Source organism: Galleria mellonella, unplaced genomic scaffold (genome assembly GCF_026898425.1).
Source record: "Galleria mellonella isolate WM207_F2 unplaced genomic scaffold, CSIRO_AGI_GalMel_v1 utg171, whole genome shotgun sequence".
Taxonomy (NCBI): Eukaryota; Metazoa; Arthropoda; class Insecta; order Lepidoptera; family Pyralidae; genus Galleria; species Galleria mellonella.
In genome coordinates this window covers 3,181,004-3,201,439 of record NW_026442014.1, presented here as the reverse complement: position 1 = coordinate 3,201,439, position 20,436 = coordinate 3,181,004, and the positions used below count along the sequence as shown (strand labels likewise).

Sequence of the window (20,436 nt, the reverse complement as noted above, 5' to 3'; positions counted from 1 at the left end):
ATTGCACACATTATGTTCAATGCAGTTGAAACAGTACTCGATACAATAGTTTCAGCTAGTTATTGACCTAGCTATTAGTTTCTTTTTCTGAATAAATTAAAATAAACTAACGCTTTCTCTTAAAGGATTGGCATTGATATACGACATTGATTTACCAGCGGCAGTCTTTGTCTTAAAGTTGGCTGCTTGTGTACCTCTGTCCCATTCGTGTTTCTGTTAAGCAGTTGTTTGCATGGTTGTGTTTCGGTTTGAAGGGTAGGATATGGTAATAAAATTACAGGTTACAGAGGCGTAACACCTTAGTACTCAAAAATGGTATTGCATTAAGGATATTGTGTGTGACACCTTATATTGTGTTATGTCCATGGTATTGTTCATGTATATAAGTGACAGGGACCACTTTCCATCAAGTGGGCCGTTAACTTGTTTATCAATTTAAGTTGCATAAAAGTCTTTTTCACTATTTCTTACGTTAACAGTCACATTAATTTATTTACATCTTCAGTTGTCTATTATACTTCAATCAATCCAGCCGTATTCAAATCTAGTACGAAAAACATCAAGAATATATTTTCATACGGAGAGTAAAAGTTTACTTTCGTTACTTGAGTCAAATGAAAGTAATCCACGACCGGCTGTATTAGATTCGCTCTCGACTGCTTTGACTATACTATTTTCATTCTTATCAACGTCATTTTGCATTATTGCACTATAATTTAATTATACTGCTGGTTTTTGCACTAATTTACGAATGTACTTTCTTTAATACTGGTATTATATCTGAAACCGCATTATCTGAGGTACCCTAGACTAGTTAGTGTTTGAGGTTTTTCGTTGCAGAGAAATTAGCATATTTTTTATAAAAAAATAATAATTGAGATTTGAGTATTGAAATGATTTTATTCGGTTATTAGCTTTTTGTCCATTATCATATAGCTACTTCTAGATGGCGTATCAAGATAAAACGTAGACCAGATTTTAAGTTAGACCTTCAGGAACAGAACTCTGAAAATCCTATCCAATTTGGTGCAGCCGATTTTGCGTGATGCCAGAACAAACATACAGACAGATAGATAAAATTTTGAAGATAGATAAAATTTTGGATTCTAATGCTCTTATTACGATCCCCCATATATATATTTTTAATATTTCCATTATACAGAAGTCATCTGGTTACAATTTTCTTATATTTGAACAGAGGAATAACACCTGAGTCCTCAAGAATGGCAACGCATGGGAGGTATCATGGACGAAACAGTATACTCTATTATGTCCATGCTACCGCTCATGTCTATAGGCGACGGTTACCACTTTCCATCAGGTGGACCGTCAGCTTATTTGCCATTCTAAGTTGTATAAAAAAATATTAGTAAGATGAGCGATAAACAAACTGACGGCGTACTTAGTGGTCACTGTAAATTGTTATATATTATCATCGTAGATCATTTAACGCAGTGTAGGAAGACCCTCCCACTAGATGGAGTGACCACTTCTAATGCATTGCAGAGAGTCCGTGGATGCAGGTAGCTCAGAACTGTTCCTTATGGTAGTCTATGGGGAGGCCTATGTTCAGCAGTGAACAGATTATGGCTGAGATGATGATGATGATGAACGTTAAAGATTATATTTCGAGTTTTTTGATATCCTCTTTGCGCTACCACTTTTGAAGACCAAGATGTCTTGTATTAGGGGCGTTAGTCATCAACATCGACGGTTAATGTCCATTCATAAAATCATCCAAGTATTGAAAAATATGATGTACCTCATATTTTTTTTATTAAGGATTGTTACAAACTAAATTCGCTGTGTAATAATTTTATGTAGAAACAATGGTAATTGTTATATTAAAAATAAAATCCGTACCATATCGGGAGATGATATAAAATTTATGGATTCTTTAATGTGTATTCCATTTATGTGCAGAAACATGCGAAAAAAGCGAAATTTAACCAAATGTGATTGCGTACGAGAGAGAAAGTTTATATTATACGGCCCGCGCATGCGTCTGATGGATTTACGTGATGATGACGCGCGTGTTGCGAAAACTTGTGCGGAAAAATTGCCATAATTGACATGTGTATAGGGGACTAATTAGCATTGCCAATTTTAGTGAAGGTGGTATATAATTGCACGTTTATCTTTCACATGACATGTTATGTTAATGTTTTATGTGAATTATTTTTAATATATTTTCTGGATTTAGTAAATAGGAGCTGTAACAATGATTTATTTAGAGATGTCGAGCAACTGAGTGGGTATGATTGGTAATAAAATGAGCACATTGAGGAAATTCAGCAGACATCCGATTTGCAATTCACTTGCGGGATATATTGAAAGAGAAATTGGTGTCATCACCGAATACGCTCATTCACTGGGCCGCTGGACCGTACGCCCGGTGCCAAAGTAAAAGTGTTCCAAAAAAGTGTACGTCGCAAAATTACATTGCGATTTCGCTGTAACGAGGTTACAGATGTGGGTCGAGTAACAGCTATCTGTTAGAATTGATACTTTTTGGTTTATTCCATTTAGGTTCCGGCAGTTGGTTCATTTAGTTCATGGTCAATGAAAAATGTCGTTGTTAGTTCGCAACAATTTAGTCTCTAGCGGCCACACGACGAGTGTTCCGATGCGTGACTAAGCCTGTTTTTTGCCAATCTATTTACATGTTATATGTAAAATACTTACTTATATTAGTAATTCCTTCATAACATATGTACATGTATGCCATGTTTGTTTTCCATTGAGGCATAAGTATTATGACAAATGTTCATTTATCAATAAATTATTATTAACACACGCTCTCCGTTTATGAGTACTATTAACTTGGCCCTTTTTCAGTAAGTTACCTATATATTTGTCTAGGACAGTCTACCAACATCTGTTTGTTGCTTGATATATCGTTTTTGTAATTCTTTTTCATCTATTGCTATAATGATAATCCATAGTAATTCTCGAATAATAATTTAAGCTGCAGAAAAAAAAGTTGCTCTTAGAGAGCAAGAAATTCTTGTAGTAAATTGCTCCAAGTATGTGATTAATTTATGTTATTGTAAGTGTAACGAATACGTGAAATAGGTTTTTTATAAAATGCACATTTTTCCTATATAGGTACACCTACCTATATACTACGACCGTTACAATTTTCTTGTTTTTGTATCTTTATTACCATCCTCTGGAATGGAAAACGATCGATAAATTGTTTAGCTTTATGAGTTTGTTAGTTGGTTCTACTTAAGCAATATTATTTCCTAAATTAACTGAAGTTATCGTAGAGTAAAAGAGTGTTAATGACACGATTCCCTCAATACTTCATACAAAAAAATCTAGAGTGGGTACAACAAGTAGAACAATGATGATACATCGTCTTCAAATCACATCAAATTAATGACCATGGCATTATTACTACTACATTACATGTAGTGTGAATAGTCATGATTTCAGAGACCATCGGCATTGTTGTTATTGTTTCGTATACTATTTGATATTCGGAGTTTTGATTTTTTTTTGTTATAATAGCAACTGTTAACTGTTTTATACTTGGGGTGAACATTGAACACGATTTTACGTTTTTATTATTCGTCCATTCTATATACAATGTTTAATTTATAGCGTCGAGTTACTTGTGTTACGCCAGTGTGTGTTTTTTTTTTATGGATGAAAATGGTATGGTAACGCCGCCTGCGCTAACAGGATACGCTGGCGGAGCACCAGTGAAGGATGATAGATGAAAATGAAAGCAGGCCAGTTAGCCCATCATGATGAATTCGTCAGGAATTAACCATGATAGTTCCCAGGGAGAACCGCGAGGAGGTCGACTTGGTAGGTTATATTGCTAGCAATGGGATTCTCAGTCTCCATTACTAACAATCCCTTTCCCCCCTACGCCAGTGTGTTAGGTGACCGAAACTCTTTAAACGTTAAAGGGTTTTTATTTGTATGAATGACCAAAGCCTAACTGCGGTTGCCAATCTGCCTGCTAAGCGTGGCAACAACTAGCAAACTCCAAGTAAGGGGAGGTCTATATTTAGCAGTGGATAGTAAACGGCTAATATGATGATGATAATGCGTGGTCAGATTCATAGATTTTTTTTTAATAACAAACATTATTATTTCATAAAATGATGAAGGTGAAGGATTAGATACCAAAGATAAGAACCAAGAAATATGAGTTACGATCAATGCAATTGCTGTTTACCTTATTTTGGGATTAAAGTCGTAATAAATATTATAATTCATGCTTACGGTAAGCCACAAGGTATGGCTAACAATCACAGGAATAAACTCGTAGTTTAGAAACCATAAGTGTATTAAAATTTCTGCATAAGGATAATAAAAACCATGTGCATTAAAAAATTCAACAAAAACAGTATACAAGTAATTTAGACGTCTCATAAACAAAAAATTGGTATAGGATGTTTTGGATATACGAACGCTTATTTAGTTGTTATAAGCTTAGTTTGATCTCGGCGGTCGCAAAAGCAAGTGGTGAAACGTTAAAAACTTGACTTCTAAGTGCTTGTTCAGAAGTGACTGTAGCTGAGCAGTTTGCACAGGACGACCACTGTTTGCGAAGTGTCGTGCAGAATGTATGTACACGTAGTACGTAGTGAATAACAATACTCGACTGTTAAAACAAACTCGTGTTTATTGACCTTTGAGAGCCCATTGAGGTCTTACAATGTCGTTGAACGTTCGTATATTAAATTTTGGATAATGTACACCATATATACTTTTTTTGTATTTATTTGCAATATTTTTGTATCTTTCTCCATTTGTTTTACCTTCAAAGGATTCAATACGACACAGCTCGGAGAAAGTAAATAATACTTAACTGTGATTGGTTAATTCGTGACTAACCGGTCTGAAATTTGTTTTTACATAAAGTCTTGTATGCAAAATTAGCAATGATTAGTCGATCTTTAGAAATGTCTTGTCTGAGGGAATAACCTGTAAACCGCTTCTAGAAAGCTGTTTTTGTGCGTACGTTACGGCGGTTCCACAAATTTTTAATTCACTGAATTTGTGCAGTTTTCAAAGTACTAATTTTGTTTTTAACCATTAGAGGAATTTAAGGTATTCTAATATAAAACGGGAATTAGATGATGATTTGTTAATCACACAATGAATGGGAATGATTCAAGTAAAGATACAGCAACAGGCTCATAAAAAGTAGTGCATCAAGATTTCTCCTCGCGAATTCGTTGTATGCAAATAGCCGATACAGAGTCCGAAGGCGTTTCTGATACGCCGATACCTTATACCTCCGCCCGCACCGAAATTCAAGACTTGAGGTATCACTTTCACCGTATCTTTTCTTCATATTCATAAAGTTATTATTTACTTTTTTGACATACAATTTATTCCAAAAATCTGGATCTTACTGGTGATCTTTATAGTTTTACCCCCATATAGGTGTTGCAAGTATCCAGTTAGTGAACGGGAACCTATAATCAGAGACAAGCTAAATATTTGCAATTATTGTAATATGAAAAATACTACGAGTATAATTTATCATCATCATATGTAATCTATATGTTGTAAATATTATAAGGAAATTCTTGAGTTTATTACTTTATTTTGTAATTTAATAGTCTAATTTCTGTTCATAGAGCTACTAGTAACAAGATATCGATTTCATTAATATTACCCTAGTTGGTTACTTCATCTATAATCTATTCACTGTTTGAATTGATATTGCCTTCAAATGTGACATCTGTTTCATCATTGGCAAGGCTTGTTAAACGATTATAGGGTAGCGTTTCGTTTCTTCATTTACACGTTCCACTTCGTTCAATAAATGGAGGTGAGCAGTGTCAAATTGTCATACAAAGAGGCACCCTGGCCCTGACTTTGTAAACGCTTGTTTCTACGGTAGTTTCCTACGTTTTTATTATTCCTTAAATTTTATAATTTACTAAATCGTTTTTTTCCATAGTATATCTTAACAGTAAATTAGTCTTGTTTAATTATGACTTAATTTCTCTTATCTTCATTAATTAAAGTATGTACTTACATTTAAATGTTATTAATATTGTAACATAGTTCTATATATTGCAACCTTGTTACACGAGAGACATGTGTTCACGTATTTATCCTTGTTCAAGTAATTCATATTCTGTTGTTGATTAGCAAGCCTCTTGACCTCTCTTTGCTACCTGTGATCGCTTTGGCACGGAGCATAGCGTATGATATTAACAATGTCAAGGAGTGGTTATATCAGCGTTAAACAATAATCAACTGTCAGACTAGAAACGTGCTTATAATGACCGGATATTGATTTACTACAAAACATTCCGTGTGTGTACACCCTAATTAAAACTTTGATTTATGTTGCGTGCATTAAACGATATTAATCAGCATATGTCCATATAAATTGGCAATGTCCTTCACATGGCTTTTATAACAAGAAAAAATGAACTGTGCTTTATAAAGTCAGAGATTTGGCTAACGATACTGCTGTTCAGTGAAGGGCAGTCAGAATATCTTTAGACCATAAGACACCGCAGGGAGTCCACTGGTTTATGCAAAGACATGTCTTTTTGTGTGAATTATTGGCCTTAATCAGTCTTTTTATTATGTCTTATTGAGTTTCGATTTCAATTCATTATCCTTGTTTTGTTGTGTGGGTTCTTTTGTGTGTATTGTTGATTTATTGACATTCGTAGCTGTGGATTTAATTGTATATGCAATTAATTTATTCCTCTTTATCAGTAAATGTAATGGGATAGTATTTTTCATAATTGAAATTTTATTGTATTTGTTTATATTATTTCTATAATAATAATTCGTTAGCGTTCTCTTCTTTTCCTTTGGGTGTCGAAAGAGGCGATTAAGGGAAATTAAATGTCGAGAGATGAACAGCAGCGCCTCTAGTTAAAACATCATCAAAGTCTAACTGTGGTTGCCAACCTGCCTGCAAAGTGTGACTGGCAAAACTCTACTTACGGGAGAAGTAATAGATAGTTATCGACTGATATGATTTTCGTTAGCAGTTTCTCGTTGAACGAGGTACATATTTTCTATAAATTTATGATTTTCTTAGTGTATATGGTTTTTTTTGCGTCGATTTAACCTACGGGCTGCTTAGGATTCAGGTTTGGGTGTTCTGGAATTGTGAACTGTGTTACTGTACACATCGGTGTCTGGTTTCTCGCAGTAGTATAGAAACAATACATTAATTCTAATGGAAAACTATAGTAATAATATAAAATAATAAAACTCACGTTCGACTTATCAGTTCCAATAAATCATTCGGTCATACGACACTTGGCGGTGGTTGTTGAAAATTAATACGCGAATTAAGTTAAATTTGATTTGCAAATGTAATGGCAGTCACGCAAGTAAGTTCTTAAACATTATTAACTATCATTGGATCGGTCTTACGGAACGTGGTTAATTAAAATAACTGAAACTTGTTCCTAGGAATCGGCATTGTGCACTGATTATTTTAACAGCCTTCAATACTAGAATCTTTAATTAAGAAATTCCAAATATAATAATAAACTCATTAACTTACTTAAATATAATAATGACATCAAACCAATACATTAATGCTAATTTTTGTAATAAAAGAATATTAATAATATTGTTGATAGTACCAGTGGTATTTTTTGATGGCATTAACGTGCTGGTCCAAGTATATAGTATTTAAGACCTGACGTTAGTTTTTTTATTTGTATCACTGAAGACGAAACAAGCTTGCGGCCTTCTTAATGGAAATGGTAATAGTATATACACGAGATACTCGATAAACATATTCTGACATCCATGGCGCCTTTCATTCTCTGTTGCTTCTGACAACAAAATATATTTATGCTTCTTTTAAAAGAATCTATTTATCATTGATCAAAACTAGTGAATCCATTTGAATATAGGTATGAGGTGATAATTAACTTATATGTATAAATGGAAGTCAATTGTCGATAATAACAAAACGTATTATTTCCAAAATATATTTCGCACTTCGCACTGTTGCTTACATAACATAATAATCTAAACGACCGGAGATTTGCATTTAATTATTCAAGTGGGCAGAATCCGGTTTAATTTAATTAAGACTCAAGCTAATTTAACTATTAATATGTACCTGTTTTATGTTTACAACTTTCAGTTGTGAATATAGCTGGTTTTGAGTAATGTGCTTCAATAATTTTTAAGTAATCTTATATTTGTTTTATCAAATTGTACTTAAAAAACTGAGAATACATGTTCTTCCTGACTTTACTCCCATAAGGAATAGTCGGGGGTGTTTTGTTGATCTTTTAATTTACCCGCATTTTGTCGGCTACATTCTAATCTAATTTCTTCCAATATTAGAGGGTGAATCGGATTAACTCGATTTGTAATATGCTTACTGTTATGGATGAGTTAATTGATAATTTATGAACTCTGAGATATTATGTTACGGTTGGGTCGTAAGACACTGTAATATTTGGTAAATCCATAAAAATCTAACATTAGTAATGACGGCAACTGTAAAACTTATCACTTAGATATGAGGTCACTGTCATCATCTCAGATAATTTATGGTTCGTTGCTCAACATTGTCTATGTGGAGGAAAAATTATGTTGTTCCTTATGGAATGGGTTTCAAGGATGTATATATTTATCAGTTCTTTACAATCTTGAAGAGATCACTGTTTCATCTAAGTTTGTCCTATATTATGCATCTCCTATTTTGAAGCTTGATTCGATTTTGATTGATATACGGATAGATAACACTGCTATAATAATAGGTTTGGATCCTGGCCCTGTGGCTTTATTTATATTATTAGTAATTCTATGTTTTTGATATGAGTACGATCCTTGAAACGTGCCAAAGTCCTTGTTTCTGTCATGAATTATACCAGTTGGAGTCTTTTGTTGATTTTATAGTTCAATTGAACTTTATTGCCACCATTTGAAAGCTTTAAGGGTCGCTAATTTATCGGTTACAGTGAACTGTGCTATATGCAGAATAAATATTTCTTACTCTTCATCTGGAGCGTGTCAAGAGAAAGTGATTTCCACAAACATTACTCCTGTATGTAGGATAGTAATGAATTTTATGAATACTATACCTTTCCTATTGTCTTTAAGAGTTCTTTGGATTTGCTTACAATTAACATATCGCTGTTGTAGTCAAGTGGAGTACAAGGTGTATGTTACAAAGTCGTGTTTAAATTGGAGATTAATCTCGAGTGCGCGGTGTCATCGGTAACAGGTATCTGCTCACTTACCTTGACCGCGCACGTTGTCCTCTCACTTACCTATAGAGTGATCATAGACGTCTTCAATGCACCCGCGCCACCACGCCACCGGGCCGCCGCTCTGCGCTGACGACGTGGGACCCTGCACTATGAGTTATGTCTGTGCTGTGCTTATGTTCCTTGATCACGAACTTGTTTACAGTCTTTGTTGGATTTGACTAACTATATCATAAATATAAAACAGTTCCCGGTCACCCCGCCAGTGTATATCGATGGCGGAGGTGGGGTTACCATTTCGTTTTGATTCTTTAAATTATCTAGGCAAATGTGTGAGGTATATTACGCTAGACAATTTTCCTTTTTTACTAAGCTGTAGGCAGAATAAGTGAGATCACAGAAGTCCCACGTAGGTACTGTGCTGTGATCTTATATTTATTTGTAATCTAATTAATACTGTATCATTATCGCGATTGATTGCGATCATTGGTGGTGATTAATGATAGTCAAACCCTTCAATAGTAAAAAAAAAAATTATTTAACTTTAAGAAAGCACAAACGTCTTGTTATGGTTTTAAAAAATTAAGATCCCTGTTGTACCCTATCAACCACTATGAACAATTTAAGATTTTGCTCAGAAAGAAACAGGGAAACATGGAAGGGCTTTATGAACGCTATAGAACTCAATACAATGATTTAAAAAAAAATGTCTGTTTGTCTATACTTTTGTTTTTGAACGTTAATCTCAGAAATGGCTTAACCGATTTGAATGCGGTTTTCACTGCGTTGCGGTTTGCTCCACTTAAAATTTATTGTTTGTTTTATTTAAATTGGTATATAAAAGAAAAGTTATGTCAATCTAAAAAATGTTATAAAATAACCGATCAGTTGAAGTGGCTGAAACTTTTTTTATATGAATTTTGGAAAATCAATCAATATATGATTGATTTTCCAAAATTCTGTCTAGTCGTGTGGCTTCAGGTGTGGGTCGGATCGCTAGTAAAAAAATATAGGTGAATTTAATAACCTGTTGTTTAAAGTTAAAACTGTTTATCTTTTATAACCTTAAAATTTGTATTACATTATTCATCACTTATATGAAATTTAAAACATATATCTAACCCTTGTGTTTTTGTGCTGCATTTTGATGTGGGTTGACGTTGACGTTATTCTTGATGTTTCGAGATTTGTTCATTTTGTAACGTTACTGAATCTTAAACGAGGCCATGGCGACGCTGGAAATTTTTCATCTTCCATATCGCTGTTTGTGTTTCGTAGGCAAACTCTAATTTAAATATAGGTATCTACTTTTGATGGGCCGTGTTGTAACGTTAGTTTATTCAATTCATGCCAATAGGTTGTCCGGCGTTTGTATGATATGATTCATTGCCACTCAATCGCACTGGAGATTAAATGAACCGCCAGTTATTGTCGTCTTGCTTCATGTCTGTACGTATGTCTCTTTTTGTATTGCCGATGACATTTTATCTTTTAGCTACAATAAACACTTATATTCGATACTAGCGGCCCGTCCCGGCGTCGCACGGGTGGACATTTTAACATTTCCCTTCACTGCTCTGCTCCTATTGATCGTAGCTTGATCAAAAGTATACTATAACCTGCCCAGGAGTATGAAGAATAATTGTACCAAGATTTGTTAAAATCCGTGTAGTAGTTTTTGTTTCTATTACGAACATACAGACAGATAGACAAAAATTTTACTGATTACATTTTTGGCATCAGTATCGATCACAAATCACCTTCTGATAGTTATTTTGGAAATATATTTCATGTACAGAATTGACCACTCTATAGATTTATTATAAGTATAGATTGGACTAGCCTTTTGCCCGCTACTACGTATGTGTGAATTTCAGAAATAGTAAAAACCAATGATATACGAGTATACCATTTCTAGACGGTATATCACGTTGAAACTTATTCCAGATTTTAAGTTAGATCTTCAGGTTACAATTGTTAAAATCTCATTTAATTTGGTGCAGTAGTTTTTTTTTTGTGTGACGCCAAAAAATTTGTTAATTGTTTTATTGAAAAATTTCGAAATAGGTTTTTTTTTTTAAATTGCTAGAAAATACAGAAATTCTGAAGATTTGTGTATTGTCTGTCTTAATTTGAAAAAAAGATAGTTGTTTATTTGCAAATAAACATTTTCATTTTAAAATTGTAATTATGTTACTATATCAGTTACATTGATTCAATCTGACGCACGAGTGTATCAGATTTGAAATTTGGCTGGATATCAAAGAGCTTTTAAAGTTTTTAGTTGTAAATGTACTATTGGTAGGAATTGTCTATTGACATTAGAGATAAAAAGGTTGCCTCACAAGTAGTTGGCTCTCATCCTGTTATCACTGGGACGATAGCGTTGCACCGATAGCTAGCTGAACAAGTTTATGTCTATTTCGGAATTCATTTGCCATTATACTTTATTTATCGTTAGACGTGAAAAAACGTTTGACTCATTCCTAAATATTTTGTTCGTATCGGGCAATTAGTTGCATAGTCTTGTCTGCAATTAGTTGCCGGCTTCGTAGTGCAGAGTGCGCTGTGGACGGTGTCGCTGGTCATCGGCCTCACCTGGTAAGTTTCGCAAGTCCAGTTAACCGTATGAGTCGTTCACATTAATATTCTACTGTTGCTGTTATTTGTGAACTTAACGCCTGTGTCCTCTATCCTTGTAGCATTGGAATTTTGGTATACATCAGCCTAGCTTATGTTTATTAAATTATTTCAATTATTCAACTATTTATTATTGATGATTCAACCAGTAATTAGAAGATTCAGTATAGAAATAGTAAACTTACCTTTCAAGTAATTACCTATGTAAGCTATGTACCAAATAGCAACCAATCTTTCGCGTTGAAATTGCTCTCTAAAAAGGAGGCAGATAGCGTATATAATTACGATTCCATTCTCTAATAAATTGAGGGTAAATTTTTAAATACACGTTTATTTGCGTATCTGCATGTATAATGATCTCAATTACTAGAAAATTGTAAGAAGTGAGCTTAAAAAAGCTCCTTCGAGAGACAAAGACATTCCGTTGCGTCGAGACGAGAGGGAATCTTAGGAGGAGGGCGTGAGGGCGTCGTGCAGACGACTCTCGTCGTGTGTAAATGCGTGCCGCACAAAAAACGGACAGACGGCCAATAAAAACCCCGTGTGGGGAGAAGCCGAGGGGCGGGTGAAGCGGGTGCATCGCGCTATGCTGGCAATTTCTCGTTGCAGTTTATCTTTGCCGCGCTGCATGTGCGCACGCAGCCTCCTCACGAACCCCCGTTACAGGCTCGCTAGTTAGTGAACGACTCCATGAAAAAGTATGCGTATGAGTTGCCACCTGCATACTGATTCAGTTTTCTGTTTTCGCGATACATTATTTTTTACGTTGTTCTGTTATCCGGAAGCGTTACAGTCATCAATTTCGCGTGCATATCCTTTCCGCTCGGGCGGTCGCAACTTGGACTGGGGGTTGTGAAGTTAATTACGATAGTTGCGACTAGATAATGACGTGAGTTGAGTAACATAAAATCGAGAACTACTAAGTAACGTTGGTAACGATGGCTTTACCCTAGTTTACATGACTGTTTTTCAATTGTTACAGGGCGAGTGTTGTCGCGTCATTCTCTGCGCGCGGGGAAGCGGGCCCCACGGACCCTCCGGGCGAGGACATCGCCATGAAACGTTTTGAAGCTACACCAGAGGAACAGGAACGATTAGCTACTGGAAATAACAATGGATCCCTTGACTGCAAGATACCAGCGCCCCAGCCAGTCGGGCCTCGTTCGGTTTTTCACTCGACACGAGTATTCATGCTCGTTTTCCTCTCTGGATGGGTACTCCAGGGCATGTTTCTTACATATTTTGTAAGTGTGACGACGACGATAGAGAAACTATTCAAAGTGGAATCAAAAACGACAGGAATACTTTTAGCGGCTACAGAAATCGGTCAAATATGTACATCCCTATTTCTTACGTATCTGGCTGGTCGTGGACATCGGCCGCGGTGGATTGCGTGTATGATGCTAGTGTTGGCGGTCGGCGTGGTCGGCTGTGTGGTGCCCCACATGTTGTACGGCACGCGATTGCTTGATGTACACTTGGACGCACACAGATCGGGTCCAGCGCCGGTTTGCTCGTACTACGGCAATGCCACTAACTGTGACGCTGCTCATTACAAGAGTTCAGAAACACGGTCGTCGATAACGGCCGTCGTGATCCCATGGCTCTTCATTTGTCTATTGGTGGTCGGCGTCGGACAGACTGGGATTGCTACGCTTGGCATACCGTATGTCGATGACAACGTTGGCAGCAAGCAATCCCCTCTTTACATGGGTGAGTGAATACATCATATGAATTTATAACCTCCTGTTTTAAAATTTAATTGTAGTATTGTTCTAAATTGCGTAGTTCATCAATAAGAGGGCGTAAGTTTGAATCGATACAAAAGCTCGATTACTGTCTCGATACATAAATTGTTATTTGTCGATTAAGATCGTTGTATTCTGTTGTTATCGTTTTGCGAGCAATAAATTTGGCGCATAAAAGTGTATAAATCATACCCACCGCCCACTGCGCCGCCTACGAGGTATTCTGCCGGACGCCCTCTGATGAGTTGCGTAATTAACAATCGTCTTAAATGCGCTTTTGTGTTAATGCATTTTTACATATCTTCATATATTACTGTAACCGCTATTCATGATTCAGTGAGCTGTTTATTATTCATTTTCATTCAGAAAGTAGTTAAGTGAACTGGCTTCTATGAAAATTGGTGTTTAATTTAAAATTAAAGTTAAATTGGATGTTATATAAAAAATTTCGACAAGTTACATTTCTTCTGGTAGAGAAACCTGGAAATTATATGGTTAAAAAGTTTTGTCTCGTGTTCGAGGTATAAAAAAAGATTGCGATAAAAACTGAACAATGATTGTTTAGGCGGTGAGTAAATGTTTATGAAACTAGTTGATTGCTTTTTGTTGTGTCTGCATTTTATCTAAAGCGTCTAAGAACTAGATCTGGGTCTACAGGTTGATAGAATAAGAGTTTACGAATAGTTTTTTTTTATAGTAACTGGTGGCGTTCTTTTTCCTCTGCCAACTACAATTATACTGAATCTATTAGAAAGTCCGCCTTCTATACCATAACTCATCTGTCCAATAAAATTATTTTAAAAAATAAACAAAAAATTATAAAAAGAACTAGCATAAAACGCTCGATTAAGTCCAGAACCTACCTGTGGTGTGTTCTGATTTTTGGAAGCTCAGACATACAAATAAATATTAAATTAAAATTGAACCCATTAAAAAATTTACTTTAATTGTGACACAAGCAGTTACTTTGATCTAAAAACTGAAGTACTAAACCGATTCTGATAAAATTTCTAATAATCTGTATTTGTTTTTAGATAAAATTAATTTTCCATCAGGTGGGCTTTTTGGCATATTAGATTGCGCATAAACAGCAAAAACACATGCATTGTTTCTATTTTAGAGGTTTTATTATGACTGGACAAATATTTATGTTACGGGCTAAGATTACATAAATGGAACACCGATCGTCAAAAATAGGTCAAAATTTATTTTGTAGTGTAGTCACTTCGGCTAACTAAATTTTGACACATATTTTTTTTAAACCAACACAAACCGATTGGAATCCATCTTTCTTTCTGATATAGTATAGATGTGCATATGTATATACATTGTTGCTAAATTAATACGCATTTTTAATAATTTTTACAACGAAAATATATTTTAAATCTATTCTCAAGTATAAATCAAGTGAAGTTGAATATCATTATGAATCTTTATGTACTGTTTATTTCGCTCTTTCAAATATATTTACAAATATTTTGTTTTATTTTTTGCGTACTTAGTAACAACAAAACGTTCCGGTATTTGGAATCTAGTACATTTTTATCTATATAAAAAAATTTACCTGTTACTGGTGAAGTTTAAGGACGCGTTGTATCTCATGGTAGACTTAAAAGCCTGTGAAGATGAGACAAAAAAAAAGGGATACCCAAATTTTGTCTCCACAAAAAATATATCTTGCAGCCGGTGACATTTTTTGGGTAGGCCATTGTGTTCGAGGGTTCAGTTGAGGGTTATAGTTATTTATTATTTCATATTCACGCTAGCGCTTGAGATGCTATTTCAGATAATTTAGAATGTCTGTAGTATGATCACCTTTAATTTACAATAAAAAACATTATTTCATTAAATCAGTATTCAGTCTTTATAGGCTTAATATAATAACAATCCTAGATGTGACTTTTGGGGTCGATTGTGAGGTATTATTCTTTAAGGTTATTTTTAAAATTACAATTTTAATTTGATAGTAAAACTATTACGGAGTCATCATCATTATCATATCAGTCATATACTGTCCACTGCCTTACCTTACCAGTAGTTGTCATGTTTAGCAGGCGGATTGGCATACGCAGTTAGGCTTTGATGATATTATAAGAGAGACGCTGCTAACCATCTCTTGACCTTGGGAAAGGGATTGTTAGTAATGAAGACTGGGAATCCCATTGCAAGCAATATACCGAACCAGGTCGACCTCCTCGCGGTTCCCCCTGGAAACTATCATGGTTAATTCCTGATGAATTCATCATGATGGGCTAACTGGCCTGTTTTCATTCTCATCTATTACCCTTCACTGGTGATTCAGTGGCCAGCGTATTCCTTTAGCGCAGGCGGGGTTACCATACCATTTACACCCATAAAAAAAAAACATCCCTTGACCATTAAGTTCGTTTAGCCTTAGTCGCTTAGCCTCTTACGACACCCACGGGAAAGAAAGTGGTTTATTCTATGCCGGGACTACACAGCAATTTTATATCGGAAATTAAATGTAAGTAAAATAGTTCTAGCGTAATTCTATCAAAAATTTTAATTTTAGAGATAGAAAAATCAGAGTCGACTATAATGTCTCTATCCATAGAGATTGTAAATTAGTTAAAAGTTTAATTATATCTTACGAATACAATGTGTCTTCATTTCATCAGTACTGCAGGCTGTCGTAAGACGCAACTAGGAACAAAGTACATCACTGCCAGAGAAGGAAAACTCAATACACCTAGACACTTGTAATATTACTCTAATATCCTGTTTTTATAGTATGAGTTCAGTGCCCAACAGTGGGTCATTTAGGTTTGATATTGATTATGTTTTAAAAAAAAATTACAAATACAAATGTTTTTATTGTGGATCATAGGTCAGGTTAAGGTTTTACATTAATTAAATAGTAGCTCTATGTCTTGTTATATAAGCGTACAATTAATGAAACATTTATAAATCAACTACATGTATTATTTAAAATTATATAGTGAAACAAAACAAATGAGAACTTTTCGACTAATGACGATTATTTATATTCATCATTAATATATTCATTTAAGCTATATTAACATTTATTAACATATTATGAAGGTTCTTTTTAAAAACACTTGTTTCAGTCAAATCTCGTATAGGTTTAGGTAATTTTTTTATAAATTATTGAAGCTTTATAAAATATGCCTACTTGCTTTCATAAGTTTTGTTTTGCATGGTAATACACTTTACTTAAAAATAAAATTTAATATAAGCTGAAATTAAAAGTATTTATATCAAAGTGCTACTAAAAGATTATTCGAAGAAGGTCGAAAACTTTATATCGGAAAAAATGCACAGAGTACAGAAAAAAATAAATTGCTACAATGTGGATTTAGATAAGGTATCTCAATCCTAATAACTGGGTTAAGGACATAGAGCATTAGTGCATGGAATTTACAAATGTCATGTGTTAATTTGTTTTCCAATTAATATAATTTATGTTAACTATTGTTGACCTAAATAGGCCTATAACGTTGTGTCCGTTTTACTGATTTGTCATTGCTCTGCGGACGCTCAGTACAGTTTCGCGGTATCTAATTTTGATTAGTACATGTCTATATATAGGTATAGTGTAGGAGTGTAGGTAATTATAGTACGTATTTGTACTGAAGCAACTGACGTGAATGTTATTTTTTCACAGCAATGTTTTTGTTTCGGTACTGAGTGTGTTGTATTTTTATATTACGCTAGCTATTTATCGCGACTTTGCTCACGTAAACTAGAACTTATCATAGGAAATTTCGGAAGAGAGATGAAATGGTAGATTTTAATTTCTAGTAAAAGCAAAAACATAGAATAGGCTCTTCCTTTTCCGTGTGTGTCGTAAGAGGCGACTAGGGGATTGCGAGGGATGGACAGCAGCGTTTCTCTTAATACATCTCCAAAGCCTAACTGCGGTTGCCATTATGCCTGGCAAGCGTGGAAACTACTGGCAAAACTCCCCAAGGGGGAGGCTTATATTCGGCAGTGGACAGTTAAAGGCTGTTATGATGATAGTCATATTATAAATCCAAGTAAATAGATGTCACAAAGTTGAACAGGATGTGATAAGGGCGAAAGTTATTTCGATAGTAACCACAAACAAGGAACGCGATAAGCAAATGAGTATTGTTTTTTTGAAACGCTGATTGTGAATCTTATTATTATTAATCGAAGGTTACAATTATTTACTTATGACTTCAAAAATGTGGTAATTCGCAATTCCGATATCTTTTTATTTTGTATAGTACGTAATATTGACGCCAACTCTGAAACTATTTAAATATTTCTTTTTTCTATCCTTAGTTTTTGCATTCCAATGTTGAATCTATATTAATTTGGTCACATTTGAAGTTATTGTTATCATTAGTCAGATTATTTGTCACTCTCAGAAGTGAAAATGGAAGCATGTAAAAATATCAGCAATATGAATATCTTCATTTATTATATGCGTATGGTTTCATGTAACTTATTTCAAGTGCAATGTGCGTAAGTGTCTCACAAATTGCACAGTAGGAGCAGGGTTCAGTGCATTGGATGCAATTGCTATTTTAGTATTTGTTGCAAGTGTGTCAGTGGGCCGGTCTGTCTCAGTGACAATTTCAGCTCATTGATGATATCACACAAACGGTCCTGTTCCTCTTACATTGCTCCAGTTTTGTCTTACGTCAAATCCTCTTCTTCGACAGCTTCAAAGGTTTATTGTTACATTAAAAAAATCACGATGGCGCTATTTGGTATGAAGGGTTTCTTGGTTGCACTTGTTGTATTTTAAAACCTCTGACGTGGTTTGTTAGCAAGCTAATAATAAATTACACAAAATTAAAAAAGTTTGGTTTGAGATTCGATCTTGATTTTCAGGATCGCAATTAAGGGTTGGAGATAGTACAATTTCATTATCTATTTATTTGTGATAGGACTAACGAGCGAATGTTAATTTTTTTTTATTCCTCCAATATTTTTCAGTACGCGCTAAGAGCAATCCAAGAGAGTTCCGTAGTTTGACAATATTCGTAAACGATATTCTACGTTATTTCTCTTAATTCAAACATACCCCAATTCTGTTATTGTTATGTTATAACTTTTTTTTTAATATGCTTTTTATTCTTCTAATAAATATTCACCTAAATTTCTACGAGTTTATTAAAATTTAGTTACAGTTCGTCTTATATAGAAATTAATCAACAAGTAATTCTTTATCACTTATCACGGTTTCTTGTTCTCTGTTACTCGCTTGTTTACATATTATATGGTTTCTATATATACATTATTTGGTTTCTAGTAGTATAAAGTTGCCACGAGCAATAGTTAGCTGGATGTTATTTTTGTAAATCGGTCAGTGGGACATATTTCATAAACTGTAAAATGGTTCCACGTAACTTTCGCAACACTTCATATTTTCCTTGTATTACTATTTCAACATCCCAGTCGTCTTATAATTTGATAACAATTTATATTGCTCATTATGTATGTATGAGTTTATATCTCGACTTCACTCGTCTGATAAGTTCAATTATGTTTCATTCGCACATCGATGAATTTTGAAAGATTATGAATACATCCATGACTATGAATTGAACATTATGAATCATCATAACTTATTATATACATTGAATATGTAAATTAAATTGTGTATGTATTGTCATTAAATATATATGTTATGGAATTTCGTCAATACATGCGTTTTTTTATGTTAGACTTCTTTAGAATCTCGTAATAAAAAATGTTATGTCATTCTTTCATGTATTTTTCTATTTATTCTTGATTTAAGTTTAATGAACACTTACGGTTTGATAGGTACGTAGGTAACTCGTAGCTGTAAGCTATACTAACTTATAATTTAGCAGCTCATTTAAAATAGATAATACAATGTCTGCAAAGGTAAATTACAGTGAAACGACTTTAATGAAGATTTCCACTGTGTCAATTATCAACAGTGTTGCATTTATTCAATCTGTTCTGTATAGGGTATCGACAGAAGTCTTCATATTTTTACGCATTCCTAGTAATTGTTTATTGATCTTTAAAAGTGTAGATGTATTTTGAAAACAACAATATTATCGAAGGTTTAAGACAATATTGTTTTGTTGAGTTTGGTAGCTAGTGTTGCTAGAGATTTTTAATAATTAAAATCTAAATCTAAATTTGGTGTGTCTGTGTTTGTAAGTAAGGCATACAAATGTAATAAACAAGTAACAAACATTTTATCTTTCACTGACTTTTGAACTTGATGTTATAAAACTGTCTCTAGATTAAAAACTGACTAAAGGTCATCTCACTGAATGAGTATCAGTGAATATGACTTTACTCAGTTTTATTTTGGTCCTCTATCTATTGCTAAAGTAGTTCTAAATCTTAAGTTATTATTTATATAGATTTTTATTATTCTTAAAATTTATAGTGTGGTCCTGTTTTATAATCTTTTAATTTTTTTGTATCGCATAATTTCTATAGTTAAAACATAATTTTCATTTAGTTCTAAATTCATCATTATCATACAGCCGTTATTTGTCCACTGCTGAACATAGGCCTCCCCCATAGATTGCCATAAGGAACGGTCCTGAGCCCTTTGCATCCACTGCCTCGCTACAATGCATTTGAGGTCGTCACTTCATCTAGTAGGGGGTAGTTCTACACTGTCGAAGCCCGTACGGGATTGCCACTCAAAGATCTGTCTTCTCAGTTTTTCTCTTTAGCTCTAAATTATTTGAGTAATTTAACCTGTATTGAACATGAGATGAGTTTAGTTAATATTTATTATATGAGCCGTTAACTGTTCACTGCTGAATATAGGCCTCCCTAGAGGATCTGCCAGTTGTTGCCATGCTTGGCAGGTGAGTTGGTAACTGCAGTTAGGTTTTTGTTGATGTTTTAAGAGG

General features: G+C 34.3%; 1 protein-coding gene across 6 annotated transcripts in view; it reads left to right on the top strand.

The window, feature by feature from the left end:
- Positions 1–20,436, top strand: part of LOC113518480 (solute carrier organic anion transporter family member 74D-like) — a 69,944-nt gene that overhangs the window by 19,272 nt on the left and 30,236 nt on the right. For 4 of the 6 annotated variants that reach the window (XM_026903434.3, XM_026903432.3, XM_031913269.2 and 1 more), the window contains exon 2: positions 12,808–13,538. In XM_026903434.3, coding sequence (XP_026759235.2) covers positions 12,881–13,538 — 658 coding nt within the window. In that variant the 5' untranslated portion in view covers positions 12,808–12,880. Of the gene's footprint in view, positions 1–11,638; positions 11,787–12,434; positions 12,715–12,807; positions 13,539–20,436 lie in introns of those variants that run through there. The other 2 variants (XM_026903435.3, XM_026903430.3) reach the window with 2 other exon arrangements.